Source organism: Esox lucius, chromosome 2 (assembly GCF_011004845.1).
Source record: "Esox lucius isolate fEsoLuc1 chromosome 2, fEsoLuc1.pri, whole genome shotgun sequence".
Lineage (NCBI taxonomy): Eukaryota > Metazoa > Chordata > Actinopteri > Esociformes > Esocidae > Esox > Esox lucius.
In genome coordinates this window covers 28,885,425-28,908,931 of record NC_047570.1, presented here as the reverse complement: position 1 = coordinate 28,908,931, position 23,507 = coordinate 28,885,425, and the positions used below count along the sequence as shown (strand labels likewise).

General features: G+C 41.9%; 1 protein-coding gene across 2 annotated transcripts in view; it reads right to left on the bottom strand.

Moving 5' to 3' along the window:
* The window catches only part of pcsk6 (proprotein convertase subtilisin/kexin type 6), an 85,663-nt gene that overhangs the window by 44,143 nt on the left and 18,013 nt on the right, over positions 1-23,507 (bottom strand). For both annotated transcript variants that reach the window (XM_029123515.2, XM_029123507.2), the window contains exons 6-10: positions 20,387-20,475; positions 12,086-12,258; positions 10,022-10,234; positions 4,453-4,553; positions 672-775 (exon numbers count right to left, since the gene is read on the bottom strand). In XM_029123515.2, coding sequence (XP_028979348.1) covers positions 672-775; positions 4,453-4,553; positions 10,022-10,234; positions 12,086-12,258; positions 20,387-20,475 — 680 coding nt within the window. The remainder of the gene's footprint in view (positions 1-671; positions 776-4,452; positions 4,554-10,021; positions 10,235-12,085; positions 12,259-20,386; positions 20,476-23,507) is intronic.

Below are 23,507 nucleotides of genomic sequence, written 5' to 3'. Positions count from 1 at the left end.
ATTTTTTTAAAGAATCCAAACACTAATTATTTTTCCACATAATGATCCCCCCCGGCGCTCCGGGTGAGGCCCCTGCGTGCGCACACACACACACACACATACACACATACACACGTACACACATACACACGCAAACACACATACATACACACATACACACACACAAAGCCCCACAGGGTGCCTTGTGAGTCGAAGGAAGAATTACTTGGAAATCATAAACCTACACACATTTTAATGTAGAAACGGGATCCCAGAGGAAGGCAACATAAGAATTTGAGCTCAGTCAGCTGCCGCCTATGATGTGACTATGCATATATAGTTTAGACATCACTGGAGGACACTGAATGAAAAATGTGCAAGCGGTTTGCCAACATTAAATGAAATTGCTTATAGTAATTAAGTGGCTTATAGTAATTAAGTGGCTTATAGTAATTAAGCGGCTTTGAAGGGTTAAAATTAAGAGACCACTGCAAATTGAAGGCTTCTGTTCCTCACTCAGAACTTCCCTACTCAGAACGTTCCTTATCAACCTTTTTGGAAAGGAAAGAAAAAGGTGCAGTGGTTTCTTACTTCTTTACCGGGGCTGTATAATATGTTCTACAGGTATAGGAACGTAATCAGACTCAGTTTGCTAAAGGAGAAAAATAACACCGCCCCCCACCACCACACACCTCTGTGCCCGGCTGCATTGGTCTTCCAGTCATTGGCCTTCAGGTGGACAGGCCTAGACGTCTTGACTAACAGGTGCTGGACATCTCTCCAGCCTATCAACGGGCTGGAACAGAAAAACACATAGGTGCTGTGTTCATCAGGCTCGACACAAGAAGGTACAGAATAAAACAAGCAGGGCCTACCAGGACATTTTCACTTTCCCATTCAGTGTTTCTTTGTCGTGAAGTTCCGTCAAAGAAATTATGAAAATGAGCACCACACATCCAATATTTTCCATACGAATAAATACTGCAGGTTTTCTTAATTACACCCATTTCCCCAAGCAGCGCTTGACATTTACTTTTTTGCTCACCAGCCATTGTGGCTAATGGTTTTCCAAAGTTACTAGCCACTCAGCATTTTCACTAGCCACCATTTTGTTGTTGGGAATTTATTTTATTTGTTTTATTTGTCGTAGCCTGTCTGGTTCACACTGTTGGTCACTGGCGTGCAAGGCAATAGGCCTAACACAAATGGACCAGAATCAAACACTGTATGTAGGTAGTGCTCATGGGAGTTGTAGGGACGTAGGTCATAATGTCACTCTCATTGCAATAAGACTACAGTCATTTTTTTATTTTTTATATATATATAAACACACAGGGGTTTTCCTGGCTCATCCAAAGTCTTCTTCACGTTCATATATTTATATTCTTAGTGACTTAAATATGTTAATTGTATATTTATTTCACTGTATATTGCATATATAGCCCAATGATTTGGGTGACACTACACACTTTAATCTGATTATCTTTTCACCAGTCATCTTCACTTGTCTCTTTAAATAAATCTGGATGTAGTTTGAGGTTATTATGTTTTATTTAAATATTTTGACATGCTTGGGTGTAAAAAAAACTAAGATCCACTTGTATTTCTGACGTTACTCATCTCCGCGAAGTCTGGACCTGTGTGGTCCTGGATGCAAGGTTGCCAGATTTCATTGACAGTACGGCTTTTCTCCCGCGCAAAATCATGCTTTACCATACCAACACACAAAGGCGGTGTGAGATTTTGGTTAAAGTTTTGAAATCTGGAAATACCCTGTGTATAGATATATAGAACGCCATTCTACCCGCATTTGGCGGGTGGGCGGGTGCCAATGTCAAGCCCTGTCCCCAAGTATTTCTTTATATAGTAAGTATAGGCTAGAAAACAGTCACACCTATTTCCAAAGTTTCCAAAAGTTTTCAAAGGCAAAGTAACCCATTCTGTAAACATAACACTCTCTAACTTCTACTGTGTAGTCATGGCCAGTCTGGCTGTCTGAGGGAGCGCTGCAAGCTACATGACCAAGTAATAACAGTAATAAGACAATGCTTCATTAATTGATCAGGCTATTCAAAGGGAGTGTCAGAAGGGAAAGTGGGAATAATGGGCTCTCATTTCACATATAAAACTGACATTAAAGCTCATTGGTTTGGTTTGTTGCTATAAGTAAGTTTAATCAGAAACGGTCCAGTGTATATGTTAATAATGATATATTTTATCTTGAATACATGAAACTCAACATTTTAATTGCAGAATCTCTCATATATATATATATATGAGATATTCTGCAATTAAAATGCATATAGAAATATACCATATATATATATATATATATATATATATATATATATATATATATATATATATATATATATATATATATATATATACAGTACAGGCCAAAAGTTTGGGCACACCTTCTCATTCAAAGAGTTGTCTTTATTTTCATGACTATTTACATTGTAGATTCTCACTGAAGGCATCAAAACTATGAATGAACACATGTGGAATTATGTACTTAACAAAAAAGTGTGAAATAACTGAAAACATGTTATACAGCCCCGGTAGATTCCTCAAAGTAGCCACCCTTTGCTTTTTTGATAGCGTTGCAAACCCTTGGTGTTCTCTCAATGAGCTTCATGAGATAGTCACCTGAAATGGTTTTCACTTCACAGGTGTGCCTTGTCAGGGTTAATTAGTGGAATTTTGGGACCATCAGGGTTGGGACCATCAGTTGTGTTGTGCAGAAGTCTGGTTGATACACAGCCGACAGCCCTTTGGACAACTGTTAGAATTCATATTATGGCAAGAACCAATCAGCTAAGTAAAGAGAAACGAGTGGCCATCATTACTTTAACAAATGAAGGTCAGTCAGTCCGGAAAATTGAAAAAACTTTGAATGTGTCCCCATGTTCAGTCGCAAAAACCATCAAGCGCTACAACGAAACTGGCTCACATGAGGACGACCAGGAAAGGAAGACCAAGAGTCACCTCTGCTGCTGAGGATAATTTAATCCGAGTCACCAGCCTCAGAAATCGCAGGTTAACAGCAGCTCAGGTTAGAGACCAGCTGAATGCCACACAGAGTTCTAGCAGCAGACACATCTCTAGAACAACTGTTAAGAGGAGACTGCGCGAATCAGGCCTTCATGGTCAAGTAGCTGCTAGGAACCCACTGCTAAGGAGAGGCAACAAGCAGAAGAGATTTGTTTGGGTCAAGAAACACAAGGAATGGACATTAGACCAGTGGAAATCTGTGCTTTGGTCTGATGAGTCCAAATTTGAGATCTTTGGTTCCAACCGCTGTGTCTTTGTGCGACGCAGAAAAGGTGAAAGGATGGATTCCCATCTCTGGGAAGTCCTTCAAGACTGTTGGAAAACCATTTCAGGTGACTACCTCTTGAAGCTCATCAAGAGAATGCCAAGAGTGTGCAAAGCAGTAATCAGAGCAAAGGATGGCTACTTTGAAGAAACTAGAATATAAGACATGTTTTCAGTTATTTCACACTTTTTTGTTAAGTACATAATTCCACATGTGTTCATTCATAGTTTTAATGCCTTCAGTGAGAATCTACAATGTAAATAGTCATGAAAATAAAGGAAACGCATTGAATGAGAAGGTGTGTCCAAACTTTTGGCCTGTACTATATATATATTTATATATATATATATATATAGATAGATAGATATAGATAAAGATCATGTCTGATTTACATCTCATGTTATTACAGGAGACATTTATATGCCTAAAACTTTCATAATGCTTTTCAAAGAACAATCAACTCTAAAATGTCAAAACAATCCTTCCTTCCAACAAACGTTCTATGTGAGATTTGCCAGAACAATTGGACAATCTGATGTTGACTACTTAATTATAAATTCAAAACATCACATGAACTTTCAATTACAGACTTTTCCTGGAAGGAGAACGCCCCCATAAAGCAAACCTCCCACATGAAGAACTTTGCCCCAAAGTACATTTTCCCATAGGCACCGATCAAGGACCAGAATACTCTCCCTCAGTCCTAACCTTAACCTTTGGTGAGAAAAATGCTATACTGACCGCAGATCAGCTTCACTTTACACAACATCAAGAACATCGTTCTCTAATGGCCGGTTGGCATAGCAACTTCCACGCAAAGGAAGAGGCCAAAACATTCCGAATTCTCCCAGGAGGAGGTTTCACATCAAAAAGAATGTGCCCCCTCAGTACAATATTCTTCCATAGAAATGAACAATTTCTGTGGAAAATGCTACAATGTTCAGAATATTGATTTTGTGCAACGTCCAGACAAGACCTTCTCAAATGGGCAGGCAGTTGACAGATGACCGTGAAGTGTCTTATCAAACCAACTTACAGACATATAGATACAGCACATACATGCATAAGACACCTATACATACAGAAAGTACATATACAAACAGATAACAAGAAACCAGAGCTAGTTTGTAGAGAAATAGGGGGGTACTGACTTGGCCTCCAGGGCGAGGGCAATGACCCCGGCCACCATGGGAGCAGAAACAGAGGTACCAGTGTGGCCGTCTGTGCAGCGCTGCCGCAAATCCGTGGTCACCTAGGACGCAAAGAGGTCACATCTCATTCACTGAACCTCTTTTAGAAGAATCCCTTTTTTCTTGGGTTACGCACGCACACACACACACACACACACAGACAGACACAGACACACACACAGACATAGACACACACACAGACACACACACACACAGACACACACACACAGACATTCCAAAATTGATTTACTAAGCCATACAGGGCGCAACCATCTCCAGACACACAGAACTAAACACATAGATCATGTTTATAGTCGTTTATTAACATTTACAGAAGTGCACAAAGAAATGGCACAATACAGCACCGGGTTTGTGTGGAATCTTGGGCTACATGCTGATACTCTTACATCTTCCCTGTGCCCCTATACTTTTTATCATCAGCGGTGGTGAATGTCTATTTCGGGCTCCTGGTGAGGACAGAGCACTTGACTGTGAACTGGACAGAGGAACGGGGAGCACACTGCCAAGGCTTGTTAAGGTACATGACAGATGGGAGAGGGAAGGAGGGGAAAGAGCAGGTCTGCTTGTGGTAACCCCAACCACCACCACCACCACCCTACCATGTCCATTCAGCCCCTGCAGCACTCGGTAAATATTATCCTTGGTTTGGTCCCTGTAAAACCAAGCAGGACACACGCAGTGTTGGCCCAGGCCACTAGCAGGGGAGAGGTAATGGACCCACACCTTCAGTGTCAAGCTCCTCAGTGTGTTCATCTTGGATCTGTTTTACCTCTTAGGTCACTATGAATGAGATAACATGGACAGGGGACCTGATGGAACCAAGAAGCCAGAGGCCCAGACTTAAGGCAGGCGGACCGGGATAGAGATGATGTGTCTGATGTAAGAAACACACCATGGTCCATTAGCAAACATAGTCTCAGACCTTGCTCACACACACACACAACATGTACAGTTGTGCGCATAAGTTTGCATACCCTTGCAATAATTGTGAAATTCCGGCATTGATTTAAAAAATATTACTGATCATGCAAAAAACTGTCTTATATTGAAGGATAGTGATCAAATGAGGCCATTTATTATCACATAGTTGTTTGGCTCCTTTTTAAATCATAATGATAACAGAAATCACCCAAATGGCCTGATCAAAAGTTTACATACCCTGAATGGCCTTAGTATAGACACTCAAGGTGACACACACAGGTGAAAACGGCAATTAAAGGTGAATTTCCCACACCTGTGGCTTTTTAAATTGCAATTAGTGTCTGTGTATAAATAGTCAATGAGTTTGTTAGCTCTCATGTGGATGCACTGAGCCGGCTAGATACTGAGCCATGCAGAGCAGAAAAGAACTGTCAAAAGACCTGCATAACAATAATATAACTTTATAAAGATGGAGAAGGATATAAAAAGATATCCAAAGCCTTGCAAATGCCAGTCAGTACTGTTCAATTACATATTGAGAAGTGGAAAATTCAGGGATCTCTTGATACCAAGACAAGGTCAGGTAGACCAACAACGATTTCAGCCAAAACTGCCAGAAGATTTGTTCGGGATACAACATCAGGAGAAATACAGGCTGCTCTGGAAAAAGACAGTGTGGTTGTTTCAAGGGAGCACAATACGACGATACAAAAATTAGCTGCATGGTTGAGTTGCCAGAGAGAAGCCTTTACTGCGCCAATGCCACAAAAAAGCCTGGTTACAATATGCCCGACAACACCTTGGCACGCCTCACAGCTTCTGGCACACTGTAATTTGGAGTGACGAGACCAAAATAGAGCTTTATGGTCACAACCATAAGTGCTATATTTGGAGAGGGGTCAACAAAGCTATATCATATCCACGGTGAAGCATGGTGGTGGCTCACTGATGTTTTGGGGGTGTGTGAGCTCTAAAGTCACAGGAATCTTGTAAAATTGATGGCAAGATGAATGCAGCATATTATCAGAAAATACTGGCAGACAATTAACATTCTTCTTCACAAAAGCTGCGAATGGGAAGCCCTTGGACTTTCCAGCACGATAATGACCCTGAGCACAAGGCCAAGTTGACCCTCCAGTGGTTACAGCAGAAAAAGGTGAAGGTTCTGGAGTGGCCATCACAGTCTCCTGATCATCGAGACACTCTGGGGAGATCTCAAACGTGCGGTTTATGCAAGACGACCAAAGACTTTGCATGACCTGGAGGCATTTTGTCAATTTGAATGGGCAGCTATACCAAGAATTTGGGGCCTCATAGACAACTATTACAAAAGACTGCATGCTGTCATTGATCCTAAATGGGGCAACACAAATTTATTAAGAATTAAAGGTATGCAGACTTTTGAACAGGGGTCGGTTACATGTTTGGTTTTATGATTGTACCATTCTGTTATAACCTACAGTAAGAATGTGAATCCCATAAGAAATAAAAGACATGTTTTACCCGCACACTCATTTTCTCTTTACAAATGGTACATATATTACCAATTCTCCAAGGGTATGCAAACTTTTGAGCACAGCTGTATATATATATATATATATATATATATATATATATATATATATATATATATATATATACAGCTGTGCTCAAAAGTTATATATAGGGTTAAATAGGTTTGTTCAACAACTTTATCCTATTGCTCACTCATGATGTACTTTTAGATAACTTTTAACATCTGTACAAAGTGTATGATTTGAATGGTATGATTAGAAAAAGTTTTTTAACTTCTAATTCCAGATTTATGTACCAAACTTTAGCCAGTGATTATCATATCATGGATGTAGGGTTTAAAAATTAAGCATGTTGTTGTTAAAAAAAGGGTCAAAGATAACTTCATTGTTTTTAGATCCCAAAAGTCCATCAAACCCAACATAAACAATGGCAATACAGACAGAACGTCTTTTCCCACACACTCTTTGACAGTACTGTTTCATCATACGTGCACTGATGTGCAGTCACCCAATGTCAGAAGCAAAAAGTGTTCATTGTTTGAACTAACAGTTTTGTTTGTCCTGCTTCAAAGCATCTTTATACAGATGTAGTATCCTAAATTGAAACCTGTAGAAACAGGATGTAGATGATTATTTATTAAACATGTTTCTAGGGGGTTATACATTTATAGAAGGGAAAATCAAAAGGGAAATGGCAGTGGAAATGGCATCTGGACACAGGCCAAGCCTCTTTTCCACTCAGAAAAATACTCCCAATCAGTTTTTACCTATACCATTGAGCCAGCAAAACATTTACATTTCATGAAGATTGAATAACTACTTATCTGGTGAAAAATGCATGTCCTCCCTATTTGATCAAAAGAACATATGAAACAGCACATTTGAGCTGCGTGTCCCAGCTGTTGGTACTGTCAACATTCCAGAAAGGGCAGGTCATCTCTGTGCAGTCGGGGGAAAAACCTGATTGTAGTTGATCGATGTGGCATATCTCTGCTTTGGCAATGGAACAACATACCGTTCTCCTAGTGAACAAAGATGTGATGTGGCGGTGCGTTGGATGTGTGTGTGTGGGTGTGTGCGTGCCTGCGTGCATGTTCAGTTGGGTGGTTACAACATTTAGACGACATTTGGGGACAGAACACACAGACTGGTGGTTAGCAGAGAGTCATACGATATTGAGCCATGCCATCAATTTACTATACAAATATCTTGTACACGGGTTTACAGTTGATATATCTAGACACAGGGGGGTGGAGAGAGTTTGACAGCAGTATTGTGCAGCTATTAAGTAGTGTAGCGGTCGCTTGATGAAGTGAGCGTTGTCTTATTGGTCTTCAAGGAACAGAGAGTCGAATACTGAGGAGGAGCATGGTGAAAGGAAGGTTTTGGTTACGGCTGACGTATACGCCCTGGCTGCCCTCTGCCTGCCATGAGGAGAAGTTGGGGAACTGTTGTGTGACGGGTTGGCAAGTATTTTGCCTGCACGCTTCCTTGCCCAGAAGTCATGTCAAGCAACAGTTCCCAAATCCGTTGTAGGGCAACGGATTTGAACCATTCTGATGATTGTACAATGCGGTGCAGTTTTTTCCTTGCAGTCGGCAGAAGACGTGATGGGGGACGTCAGGATGGAATTTACATTTAAATGTGTGAAACCAGGTCAAGGAATTTGTATCAGCTGCCACAAGAGGCACGTCTGCCTTTGTCTTGGTGGTTGCTGTGGTGTTGCCCTCCCAGCTGAGGTTCGGAAGATGATGGAGATTTGGAGATTTCCCCAAACTTACATATGAGTCCTCAATCTGGAGGGAGAGAGTTGAGAGCCATTTCCTGAAGTCTGCCATGGTTTTGAGTTCAATTCCAGGTTGTTTTGACGGCACCAGTCCACACGCCACTCAACGTCTCCACGGTGCATGGACTTCCGTCTCTGTCAGTTTGAGGACCAGAGAAGTGTCGGCTGTGACCTTGAGTTGTTTGACAGAAGTGTTGCCGGAGATATAGTTGCTTGTGTAGAGTGAGTAGAAAAAGGCAGCGCGCTCTGCGATGCTCCAGTGTTAAGGGATAAAGAGATGGAGCAGGACACACTCAGCTGGCAGAGAGGTGTGTAACTGAAAGGTCTTTGTGAGGCAAATCTGCAGTAGCACTCGTGTAGCTTGTTCTCCTGCGAGAGGATGTCAGCTACTGAGGGGAATTTTGTTTTATTCCTTTCCAGATCGATAAGCAGATAAGTTTCCTGAAGAACTGCTGCTCTAGCCAGGCTTTGTACCGGTATTTGGCAGTGATATGATATTTTTTCTGTACCTGGTCTCGAGACCCTCCTTTTGTGCAGAGTGCAGAGCCTGGACGCCTTCCTCTTTGGCACAGCCGAGGCCCTTAACCTCGTCATGACATGCTGTTCCCAGGTGACAGAAAGGCTTTTAATGATGCACACTCCTCACATGGCTTGATGTAGGATGTCAGTGTAGTGGTGTCTATCGTGTATATCTCCATTGTCGTCTTTGACCATGTCCTGATCTGTGGTGTCAAGGCAGTCCTTCAGCTCCCCAACGGGCTCATCAGTCCATTCCTACACAGAACGTTTGAAAGGCTTAGCTTTTATTGGTTTCTGTCTGTACGCAGGGATGAGGTGGAGAATCACAGTCTGAGCTCCCCAGGGAAGCATAGAGGTCAGCGTGGTACACCTCTGTAATAGGATTGTAAACACTTCCCAGAATGAATGTCAGAATGACAGATGTTTCTGAAGGAGAGTTGGTGTGTGTAAGTGAGTGACTTTATGTACTGTATGTGTGTGTGTTTGTGCGTGTATGTGTTGGCGTGTGTGAGAAAGCGAGACTGTAAACTGCATCATAGCAGTGGGAATGTTTATCCGGGTCGGATTTGAATGAACATTTTACTGAAAGAGGGTGGATATAACAGTTCAATAAAGTGTGCTAGCATTGTGTTTGGCTTTTATGGTTTGAAACCTTTCCTACCAACATCACCACACAACAGGAGAACTCAAACATTTTCCTGTTGTAGAACTCTCCATTTATAACAGACCTACACATCCTATACATCCACACACACACACACACACTTACTATCTTCCTGTCATAAAACTCCCCGCTGCTATAGGTGGTGGCCAGGGTGGAGGAGCAGACCTCCAGGTACCAGGGTTTGTTGCCGTTCTCCGTGGTGCTGGAGATGGAGATGGTGTAGATGCTGTTGGTGTAGCCGTCACATGAACAGTGGTCACCCTGGCGACCGCCGTTTCCAGACGCCCAAACAAAGATGGAGCCCAGTCCCTTACGGCCCTGTTAGGGAGTAAATGAAGGACGCCATTTTTATGAGCTGTTCACACAACCAGACAAACCAATCATAGCAAAATCAAACTGGGCAGGCTTCACCTGGTTATGCATCAAGCATGCTGAAAACCCCAATGAGAACAGAAAATATCAAAGCCTGAATTATTTGATTCAGGGTCGCACAATAGCGTGAAAAAGAAATCGGAAGACAACAAATGTTGATTGGACATAATCAGTTTTCTGTTTAACACTAACTCCTTCATTTTATGGATAGACAGGCATCATATATCCAAGTAACAAGTTCTCTTTCCAATGTAATGTGCTATAAGGCTCCACTAAATCAATCCAATCCATTATTCAACTGGCTTGAGGCACAGTTTAATACCACACAGAAATATGGACTACTTTACTTCTGCCGCACTAAACAATGAGTTTCATTTGAGTGACTCGGTTAAGCAGATTTAGTCTCTGAAAGGCCGTTTGAAATTAAGTGCTTCTTATATTGAGATCCGGTTAATGTCTGATCTAATCTGAGTGATGCAGTTACACACCGGTTAAAGACATTTGTTTTCCTGGCCACACCATACATCGGGGACAGTGAAATACGCAGGAAAGAACTCAACGCAGGGGTGTAGAAAAAGGGGGGGGGGGGGGGAGTGGTCATGACCCCCCCTTTATAATATTACAGACAGGTCAATGTGACCCCCTGGAAAATAGTGAAAATCCTGGGATCCATTGACCCTGACCCCACCAATATACAATACAAACCTACACCGTTGGCTCAATGGAGTATTCTTCAAACAGGACAGTCAAAAGGACTGTGATACATGAATAACGTCAAAATACTTTTTTTACGGCAATGAGAAACGTAACGCATTTTCTTATTTAATAACTTAAGTAATCCCTTACTAGCAACCAACGTATCTTCAGTGATACATTTACCAAAGCCATGCGCCCAGCTCTTATTCATTTCAAATCGATATGTAGCATCGACAAACGATTTGGGAAGCAGTTTACTACTCCGACATTATTACTCCAATTTCTGCGTGTAACCAATCTCCGGGGATGCTGTTATGTTTTGCTGGACTCTCTTGCCTGTTGGACAACCGAAGTTCGATCCCAAATCATTCTCTGTCGGACAACTAAAGTTGATCGCAAATGAACATCTGAATAAATGTTCTGTTTATAGACTGATTATTCTGAATCATTTCAAATCAGATTGAGTAATGATTCACCTCAGAATAAAGTCATGAAACATTAATGGATTATGCATATTATTGCAAAGAGATTTCAAATTGCAATGTACTTAACGTTTTCTCTTTTGAGAAGATATGTTTATCAGTGAACATGGCTACAGCAGTTTTTTTTATTTTAGTATTTAAGTATGTACATCTAAGGGGTTGAATAAGCTAGACCTGAAAATGTGGAGGTACTTGCAGTACAAAATAATTGATTGATTTAAGATAAGATAGCTTTCATGACAAGAGATTCTTGATTAAAGAACTAAACATATGGTATATGATTACTTGAGATAATAGGATTGGACACTCTGTATAATGATGTATAATGATGCTGTATAATGATAATGATTGATAATGTTATATGCTGGTGACTGACACTGACTATACAATACCTGACTATGCAGTTATATGAACCCATTAAACGTCTGCCTTCTGGGCATGAGTGACCAACACATGAATATAGAATCAAAGTTATTTTCTTAAAGCATTTTTCACACCTCGCTTTTCTTACAGCAAGAAACTAAGCAACGTACCTAGTCACATTAAGGGCACTGTAACTACCAACTGCATAATTAATAACTTTAAAAATTCCCCAACACTGTCCATGACCGTAATTCACCTTTTTGATCCCCATCTCGAAGGCTTGTTTGGCCAGAGGGCCTGGTCCATCCACGGTCTTCCCGTCATCATCGGGTCCCCAGCTGGCGCTGTAGATGTCTATGTAGTCGGGTCTGATGCCAAGGGACTTAGCCTCCACAACGTCCGTCACATCACCGTCCAGCATGCGGATACCTGTCCGCCCACACAGAACCAACACCAATCCATCCCATCTGTTCATAATGCACATTAGAATACCTCCAACACAGGGCGTTTCACAACAACACAGGGCGTTTCACAACAACACAGGGCGTTTCACAACAACACAGGGCGTTTCACAACAACACAGGGCGTTTCACAACAACACAGGGCGTTTCACAACAACACAGGGCGTTTCACAACAACACAGGGCGTTTCACAACAACACAGGGCGTTTCACAACAACACGTAGGCGTTTCATCAACGGACGCCTGGGTCCCAAAGTGACAAGCTTTTTGCAGTGGACAGATATATTCGGTGCGTTGTTTTTTTTTGGTTTTTATGAAAGGTGTTTAGACAAAGAATAGATGGACGCGAGGGAGGCAGGGAGACAGAAAGGTAAGGAGGGAGCCAACAAACCCAAAAAAGCTAGAACCTAACAGAATGAAACCAAAGAACATTTGACACTTTGTAGACTTGAAATAGACCAGAGGCTTGGTGCGGCAGAGTTGGATCACTCCCATCCTGGAAATCATGGGGTCATTACAATCAGGTCTTTGTTGCCAGGCGACCGACGAGAACCCAGAGCGAAGTGAAACTATGCCCACATATTTATTCCCTTTAATGAGGCACCAAACTTTACCTTCAAACACTTCACACACTCGGTATTTGTTGTCAAGCAACGGAGCACACAAGAGGGTGGGTGAAAGGCTGTGTGTGTGTGTCTGTTTGGGTTACAGAACCAGTCTACCTGCTAGACATTCGTCTACTTCTTCCTCTATCCTTCCATCGCTCCAGCCTTTCCAATCCCTCTCTCTCTCTGTAATCCCTCTTTCTCATCCTCCACTGCTCCCTCCCTCCTGCCACCCCCCCCCCTCTCTCTTTCTCTCCATCACTCCAACCCTTCCTCTCTCTCTCTCCCTCCATCCCTCTCTCCATCTATCTTTCTCTCTCTTCATCCTTCTCTCTCTCTCTCTCTCCTTCCATTCATCCCTCTATCGCCCCCGCCTCTATCACTCCCTTCATCCCTACTTCACGCCTCTGTTGCATTCATCTGTTCAATCCACCCCTCTCCTCCTTTCCAAATTAACAAGAACGCTCCGAAAGGGGCGAGAAAAGTACTGAAGGAAGTTCTGAGCATCAAACCGCTTATAAAGCTGGAGCTCACTCACAAAGACTGCTTTTGGGATTTAGCAAAAACTATTTCCATCCATTACAAGCTAAAAAAATCTCTTTCAATTTATTTGAATACAGTTACTTAGAGACCTGCAGGTGTTTATGTATTTCTCTTCCATTCTTGGCAGATCTTAAGACTTTTTCTGTTGTCTAAAGAGGGAACACCAATGTGATAACGAGCAATTAGACTGGAGATGTGTAACAGTAACATAAATGCATGTGATATACCATCGACTAGCCTGTAAAGACATCCGTCTGTATTAAACTAACCGTACTGTCTTGAGTTACAGAGAGTTAAAGAGAGAGAGAGACAGAGACAGTGTGTACGTATGTTTGTTTGTGAAAACAGGACTGCATACATATATGTGCTGTGTACACACAGAAGAGTGAGAGTAGCTGTATACAAACCCATTCATGACCATGGCTGTGAGTAACAGCATTATACTGTGTCTTAGCCCCTGACTTCAGTCTCTGTACAGAATATTAGGTGTTTTTCCTTCTATTTGATGTTTCAAACACCTTACTGGAAATAGCAGGGATCAGTGGGCCTCTATCAGGGCTCTACTAACCTAACAGGACCCATTTCATCGCAATATTGATTTCTGGACTTCCAAAATAGAGCAAAGCAAACAGATTTCACATCGCAGTGCCAGGCAAGGTGATTGAGTCATGTATATAAACTGCTAATTATGTCAGGGAATGATGCAGCACTCTGTGCGAGTGTGTGTGTGTTTGTTGATTTGTATGTTTGCCCCTGTGTGTGTGGTAAACTGAAACGTACAGCCTTTTCAGATACAGTTGGGAGGGTAAAAAGCAATAGTAAAAAAGCAATGAGGTCACTAGGGTAAATCCACCTTGGCAACATTGACTCTGGCCCTTTCCCAACACAGCCCCCGGTAACACACTAAAACACACATTGGGACTGTGGTAAATAGTGAATTACCATAATTCATTTATTACTCTGTTGTTATACACAGACCTCCATCAAGGAGTGTGTGTGTGTGTGTGTGTGTTAGTGTGTGAATTCATGCATGTGTAATTACTTGAATTATTCTTATTTAATCTGAGATATCCTTTCGCTTCAGACTCATAAGCCACCAGAATGGACTACTGTACATTCCTCTGACAATGGTTGCAATGCATGAGTTATAGTTCTGTATGTGGCAGAGGAAGAAGGGAAAATGTGTGCTGGAACTTGAAATGATTTGAGCATTCCAAGAACATATTTCAATATGCTTGTGGAAGTAAAAACAGTTTCAACAACCATACCCAGTTTGGAATTTGCTCTAGTCTCTCATATCTTCATAAGCCATTGTACACACACCCCTTTGCCATTACAGAACATTTTAATGTTGGCTGGGCAGGAGACGACACCGACAACCAGGGTTACAGACTGCGGCCTGAACAAAAGGTGAAACACCAAGTATTAATTAGTCACTAGGGTGGCCAGTGAAATAAATGTAGCCTAGCTGGACACATTCATTTTGGCATCCAATTAGTTTTTCTTCTATATTAGCATGATTTATTCCACAGTAATGTGCAAAAACAATTAGCCATATGTAAATACAAGTGTTCCCCTGTTTCGCTGTCAGCTGCTGCATGATCGGGCAACTGCCTCTTTCTACTGTAACTCAGAAGGGAGGGGAGATACATTCTGATCACAAGCATATGGAGGTCAGTCAGAATGCAATTGTAGGAAAAACACGCTCACAGAAAGGAGGGTCACAGATTTATTTTAGTATATCATTCATTTCCTACCTGACTATATTTACCTCACGGAACCGTTTTACAGCATCAGTACCTGAGCGGTAGATGGCAGTAGTGAAACTGTTTGAACTTTTCTGCCGCTCAGAAAGCACTACTTATTCACTTGGTGTTTCTTTCTCCAAACCCACTGAAAGAGAAGGCAATAGGTCCATCCCCTTCTCTTCCAGTGGGCATTGAGAAGAAAACACAGATGAGGCAGCAGAGGAGCCTAGTGGTCAGGAGTGTTAGGGCGGCAAGGTGAAGGTCACTGGTTCAAATCCCTATATTGATGAGATTCTGTCCATGGCAGGACAGTTTATCCTAACTGCTACCAAGATTTTAGGTAAAAAAGAATATGTTCTTTGCATTCTTTTCTGATAATATAAAAAAACTAAACAGAGATGACGTTATAGGTCACATTAAAGGTGGAAAAAGTTCTGACATGATTTATCTTTGTCTCATTCTTATACATCATAAGAACCTGGCATTTTAACAGTGGTGTGTAGAATTTATATATCGACTGTATATGTCAAACAATGGTAATTCGAGAAAGAAATCTACCAAACATTTTCTTGCCCGGAAAGATTCTCAAACTGATTTTTCTCCCATGAACAATTCAATTGAAAAACAAACTGAAATCTTTGAGGCGGAAAAATCTAAACGTTACAATTAACTGGTTGCATACGTGTGCACACCGTCTTAGAAATGGGGATTTCCATCAGATACACCATGGAACACAGTGAAGAAAGTCATCATCAAGTGGAGAAAATATGGCACAAGAGACATTACCAAGAACTGGACATCCCTCCAAAATGTTTGAAAAGACGAGAAAAAAACTGGTCAGGGAGGCTTCCAAGAGGCCTACAGCAACATTAAAGAAACTGCAGGAATTTCTGGCAAGTACTGGCTGTGTGCTACATGTGACAACCATCTCCCGTATTCTTCACATGAATGGGCTATGGGCCAGGGTGGCAAGCCTTTTCTTACAAAGAAAAACATCCATGCCTGGCTGAAGTTTGCAAAAACAAACATCAAGTCTCCCAAAAGCATGTGGGAAAATGTGTTATGGTCTGATGAAACCAAGGATAAACTTTTTGGCCATACTTCCGAAAGGTATGTTTGGCGCAAAAACAACACTGCACATCACCCAAAGAACACCATACCCACAGTGAAGCATGGTGGTGGCAGCATCATGCTTTGAGGCTGTTTTTAAAAATATTACTGATCATGCAAAAAACGGTCTTATATTGAAGGATAGTGATCAAATGAGGCCATTTATTATCACATAGTTGTTTGGCTCCTTTTTAAATCATAATGATAACAGAAATCACCCAAATGGCCCTGATCAAAAGTTTACATACCCTGAATGGCCTTAGTATAGACACTCAAGGTGACACACACAGGTGAAAACGGCAATTAAAGGTTGATTGTGTTATGGCAGCATCATGCTTTGGGGTTGTTTTTATTCTGCTGGAACCGGGGCCTTAGTCAGGGTGGAGGGAATTATGAACAGTTCCAAATACCAGGCATTTTTGGCACAAAATTATGGCACAAAAAACGCCCTTCAGGTGTCCATTAGAAAGATGAAGATGAAGAGGAAGTTCACCTTTCAGCACAACAATGACCCAAAGCACACATCCAAATCCACAAAAACATGGCTTCACCAGAAGAAGATTAACGTTTTGGAATGGCCCAGCCAGAGCCCAGACCTGAATCCAATTGAGCATCTGTGGTGTGATCTGAAGAGGTGTCCTCGCAATCTGACGGATCTGGAGCGTTTTTGCAAAGTAGAGGGGGCAAATATTGCCACATCAAGATCAAGGAAGTTAAACCCTGAGTAAAACCCTGAGTAAAACTGATTAAGTCACATGCTGTCCTATTTAACCGAATCATACGCTGTCCAAACTAAATGAATCATTCTGTCTAAATCATATGCTGTCCTGACTGACTGAACCACATGCTGTTCCAAATTACCAAATCATATGCTGTCCCAACTGACCGAATCATATGCTGACCAAAACATATGCTCTCAACTGACAGAATCATCTGGTGTCCAAATCATTTGCTGTCCTAACTGACCGAATCATATGCTGACCAAATCATATGTTGTCCCAACTGATCAAATCATACACTGACTGAATTGCATGCTGTCCCAACCAATCAAACAATACGCTGACTCAATTGCATGCTGTCCCAACTAATAAAACCATACACTGACTGAATTGCATGCTGTCCCAACTAATCAAACCATATGCTGATTCAATTGCATGCTGTCCCAACTAATAAAACCATACACTGACTGAATTGCATGCTGTCCCAACTAATCAAACCATATGCTGATTCAATTGCATGCTGTCCCAACTAATCAAACCATACACTGACTCAATTGCATGCTGTCCCAACTGACAAAATCTTACGCTGACCGAATCACATGCTATCCCAACTGACAAATTATATGCTGACAAAATCATATGCTGCCCCAAATGACCAAATCGTATGTTGACCAAATCATATGCAGGTGCCACCAAGTGAAAAAGTTGATAGCAAGGGTGCTACAAAAGTGTGGAAAAGTTACCCTGCATGTTTACATCTGCATCTACAAGCCAATACAGACACAGAACTATTTTCTGTTTAGGGGAATGTACACACTTAGCAATAGCCTGGTGCTCACAGTCACTGTGAGTGATCAATTATGGCCTCTTGTAGAAGTCACTTTTTATTTCCGAGCAATAGACGGAAACATAATTGAAGTTGTGTCTTGGGGAAGGCTGGTTGTGAAAAGAGAACAAAGAGGGGAACAGTGAGTGACAGACCTGATGTGAGCTACGTTCTCAAGATAAATTGTAAATTGTGTTGTTTCATTATCAGGAAAACAACTCATAGAAGCGAGAAGAGCAGACAAAGAAATAAGCAGAGAAAGAGAAATTTCCCTTTTTCCTTTATGGCAAACGCACAAGCCGTGGTGCATTAAGATCAGGCATAACTGACATAAGGGTTAATGCCATGAAGGATGGTCCACAGAGGATAGACTGGTGTTGGTGAAATAACAAGCCTAGTTTGGCCATCCCACAATTAGATAAATGTTGTTGCCCTCACTGGATTTGAACATAGGTCTCCCAAGTGAGAGGCTGTGTCTTTAACCACTTTAGCCACAAAGCTATACCTATGTCGGTTTAGCAACTAGGCATTAGATTATTTTGTCACGCATTAACTTCACGCAAAGTTTCAGTATTTCACTAGACACCATTAACTATTGTGTTAAACTGACTAACATTTCTGATTAAGTTTACCTCCACCACAAATAGCATCTATGAACTCTATGGCCATTTTAACAGCTTATTAGCCAGTAATAGGCTTAATAGTTTCTACTAACTTACTAATGGGAACAGTCATAAGAATTGAGCAATTGCAAACGAGACTGAAGAAGAATTGAACTCTGCCAAAGCTATTTCATTCCATGTCACAACAATGCTAGTTTTTCTTTATAACTATCAATATAGGTGACAATAACTGACTTCTTCGTCAAATGAACAGACGAGAGAATTGTGGAAACCTCTCCTCTTTTACTCCCCAAGGGGTTGTGATTTAGCTTGTATTACCCCAAAAAGCATGCAGGGGTAAAAATGTATATAACCGTAAACATTTTTATTTTAGGCTTACTAAAACATAGCTGCTGAAGGTTGTATCCAGCAAGGATTTCATCTATCCAGAACAAACTCTAATGCATAGTTTGTTTTGTGCTATTTTATTACATGGCACAACAACTTACATTTTTCTTTCCTTCATGAATGACATTGAAACAATAACTATCAGTATAGGTGACAATAACTGACTTTTTCGTCAAATGAACAGATGAGAGAATCGTGGGAACCCCTACTCTTTTACTGCACAAGGGGGTGGGATGTACTGTCTATTACCTCAAAAAGCTTGCAGGGATGCGTAGTTTGAAAAATTACCAGAAAATAACCACACCACAGTGTTTTACTATAACATAGGTACTGAAGGTTGCATCCAGCAATGTTTTTGTCTACCCTGAACAAATTCTAATGCATGTTTTGACTATGACAAGGCATAAACACAGGTCGTCTTGTTTGGCAGTCCGCATCTCCAACCACTACACTATTTAACAAGGGGCAGTCAGTCAGTCAGTCACTAACTCACTCAGTAGGAGACATTCACTCTTGTTGGCTGGCTCCACTTACGCGGTCCGGCAAAAAAATGAACACACCACACACTAAATTCTGTTTGAAGTCTGTCTTCTATTGAGTGTGCAATGAACCTGGCATGATACGAGCGTGCTCAACCAAGGGAGCTTGCTTTGTAACATTTTCCAATCTGGCCTCTAAGGTGCCAAGTTCAAATCCTTCTCAGGGACCTTGCAACGCTCACTGAAAGAAACGACACAACTAGTTACTGCTGCTCCCTGGTTCAGCTTTATGATATGAACTGTGTAAAACGGCAAGCATAAAAGGTACTTTTTGTGTTAAGAGGTTTTGAATGTCTAACAGGAAACTTTTATTAGACCTAAAGGATGGCAGGTAAAATAATGCATTAATAACTATGTGAAGAACCTACCGTATAGAAATAATGTCTACGTATTATTATGAATCGTGTTATTAATATTATTCACTGTCTCCAAGCAAACTGTTCACTACAGTACTGTAGAGGTTGCCTGTACCAGAGCAGAGAACAAGATGAAAGAGAGAAAATGGGAGAAAGAGGGATGAAGAATGGAGAGATCAAGGGGGTGAGGCCAGAAAGTGAGCGGGAGATTGAGTGATGGATGAATGGAAAAAGAGAAAGGGAGAAAGACAAAGAGTGAATGAGAATGGTAAATGCCTGCTTTCAGCACAGCTGCAGAGAAGACAGGGAGGAGACAGGAGATTCGGCCATCTGATTAAAAATCCTGGACATTTGACATGACACAAGCCAGTCTGGAATGAATGCCTTGTGAACACATGAATGTCCAATCAAAACAGTCACTCGGTAGCTACACAGCTTAGTGTTGTAAGTGGGAGAAACACTCTTTTTAAAACACACACACACTTTTCGCCACACAATGAAACACAAGTCAAGGTTAATCTGGTGCACATATGCTGAATAATTCTGTCTAACGGGGAGGGAGAGGGAGGGGGAGGGGGAGGGAGGGGGCTGGAGGGGGAGGGGGAGGGAGGGGGCTGGAACAGACAGAAGAGGAGACTACCTCCAATGCGTGCGTTGTATGCAATTCCCACAATGCAGTGGGAGTTATTGGCCACAGCTGCAACTTCACCGGCACACCGTGTCCCGTGTCTGGAGAAAGACAAAAACAAAGGGGGATGAACAGAGAGAAGGGGCCGGAGGAAGAAAAAAGAAGAATAAGAGAGAAAGAGAAGAGGGAGGGGAGAGAAGGGGAGAGAATGAAAGGAGGGATTGGAAAGAAGGAGGGAAGAAAGGGAGATGTAGAGGAAAGGAAGAGGAGAGAGAAGAAGGTGAGAGAGGGGAGACCAGGGTGACTGGGAGAGATGAGATAGAGGAGAGGGGAGAACAGGGTGACTGGGAGAGATAGAGGAGAGGGGAGAACAGGGTGACTGGGAGAGATAGAGGAGAGGGGAGACCAGGGTGACTGGGAGAGATAGAGGAGAGGGGAGACCAGGGTGACTGGGAGAGACAGAGGAGAGGGGAGAACAGGGTGACTGGGAGAGACAGAGGAGAGGGGAGAACAGGGTGACTGGGAGAGATAGAGGAGAGGGGAGACCAGGGTGACTGGGAGAGATAGAGGAGAGGGGAGACCAGGTTGACTGGGAGAGATAGAGGAGAGGGGAGACCAGAGTGACTGGGAGAAATAGAGGAGAGGGGAGACCAGGGTGACTGGGAGAGATAGAGGAGAGGGGAGACCAGGGTGACTGGGAGAGATAAAGTAGAGTGGAGGGATGGCAGAGAAGAGGGAGGGAATGGAGAAATGGAGCAAGAACAGGAAAATCGTTATAGTCGGCTACATCCCATCTATGCTTTGCTTGTGTTTTGTCAGTACGGATGTTGCATGAGGCCAGGAATTCCTCTCTTGATCACAGGTCAGTTATCTCAATGTACCACTTTTACCTGTGCCTCAACATAAAAGGGTTCAATCAAAGCAATCTTATTTAGAAAACCTTTTTCTAAGCAGCAAAGGAACCCAACTTAGCATTTATTAAAATGCGGAAACATAGTGGCAAAACTTGTTCTAAGTAAGAAACTCTACTTGAAATGAAGCAGGCCAACACAGGTCAATCGTAGGTTGAACTGGGTGGAACTTACTCAAAGTGTCTACCCTCTCAGGTTAAACTGGGAAGAACCTAACCCAAGGGTCTATTCTCTTAGGTTAAACTAGGCAGAACCTAACCCAATGCTCTAACCTCTCAGGATAAACTGGGTAGAACCGAAACCAAGGGTCCATTCTCTTAGGTTGAACTGGGTAGAACCTAATCCTCAAAAGAGTTAAAGATCTATGAGCATTTCATCTACAACCCCAATTCTTAATTTACATCTCATACAAATGGTACAATAAAGAGATCCGTCCACCTTTGGAGAAGTAAAGGTTATTCTTTCTTCACAGGCTCAGCGGGGGATGAAGGGGTGAATATTCAACACCTCTCTCCTTTCGTCCCTCCTCCCCTCACTCACTTGCTGGCTCTCTTCTTCCCTCTGCACTTTATCACAGCATGCTTCTAACATCATGATAGGAGCCTACAGCCCCTGGAGTACCTCTGGCTCCTGGCTATATATTCCCCCTAATTTGGACGATTTGGGGATGCTGTGTACTGGTCCCCTGGAGATTTGTATAATTTAAGGCTGGTCTATGAGATATAGCCAAGGACATTGGTAGGACGTTCATGGGACGTTACAGAGTCCTCTGAATGTTGTTGTCCAGTATCCAGGTGGTTCCGTCGAGATGCAAATAAGTTTCTACCTCTAAAAAATGAAAAATGCCCAGGGCTTGCAAATCGTAGTTTTCTAACTTATCACCCCACAGACACCAAGCCCACCAAGGCTTTTAACACAGTGCTTTCAACATACTTACAGTGCATATAAAAAGTCCACACACCCCTGTTAAAATGCCAGGTGCTCGTAATGTAAAAGAATGAGACAAAGATAAATCATGTCAGAACTTTTCCCACCTTTAATGTGACCTATAACGTGAACAATTCAATTGAAAAACAAACTGAAATCTTTGAGGGGAACCTGGCATTTTAACAGGGGTGTGTGGACTTTTTATATCCACTGTAGGTGTCACACCTTGAGTATTTTAAAGGCTTATTAATTAACATCAAAATAATTACTGAACATGTTCTGAGGTCCATTTGAACCTTCTCTTAAGACCATCACCTGGCGTGCTCTAAGAGACCTGATCTGGGCATCGTCGAACGTCTTCTGGACGACACCTGTTGGCGGGGTTGTGACACCAGCAAGATACTTTTGACATTTGAAAGAAGGAGAGTGGTGTAGAAGAACTGACAAAATGAGATTTACAAAAGACCGTCGTTTCAGTCCTTCTACCCAGGTGACAGCTGAAGGGATTACGTGGGGAAGTACATTATTGCCTCCCTTTAATGTGTAACCAAACACGGGGGAATACAAAATGTGGCATCGCATTGTCTCCTATTATGCAGTAATGAACAGTGTGAGGGCAGTCTGAATACCAACACACACTTATGCACACACGCACACCCACGCGCACACACACACATTACACAGGCAGAATGTAGAGACAGAAAAAGAGAGGGAGGAAAAGCGAGGGAGAAAGAGAGACAAATCGAAAGAGAGTGAAAAGAAAAAAAGAGTGAGACCGAGAGAAAAAGAGAAGATTAAAATAATAAAGGAATAATAAAGTCGGAGGGAGGTGGGAGAGAGAGAAATGAAGAGGAAATTAATTGAGACCTTTTGTGTTTGTCTGCTTGTCGACAAGATTCCAGGAGAGGGATTACATGTGAGTGGATTGGATTGCTTTGTGAAGTCTGTATGTGAAGTGAGAGAAATATTTTCAGTGCAGCAATAAGACATGAGATGATAGCAACTGAATACACAATGGGATATAATGAGTGATAGTCTGTTTAGACTGAATTCTGTTACTCATCTGAGATGAGACGTTTGTCTTCAAACCGAATAACTATGTCGAAAGCCCGAAAAAGTATGTCGAACTATTCATAACATTTTTGTTCCTCAAATCGTTTTTTTTAAACAAAGTCACCAGTGGTTGTTGGACATTCTATGCTGAGCTCTTTTAAGGAATTTGGGAATCATTTTAACTGTTCAATTGTGATGTTGCAATACTTTCTGTGAAGCATGGCAAAACATCCACCTGGAGA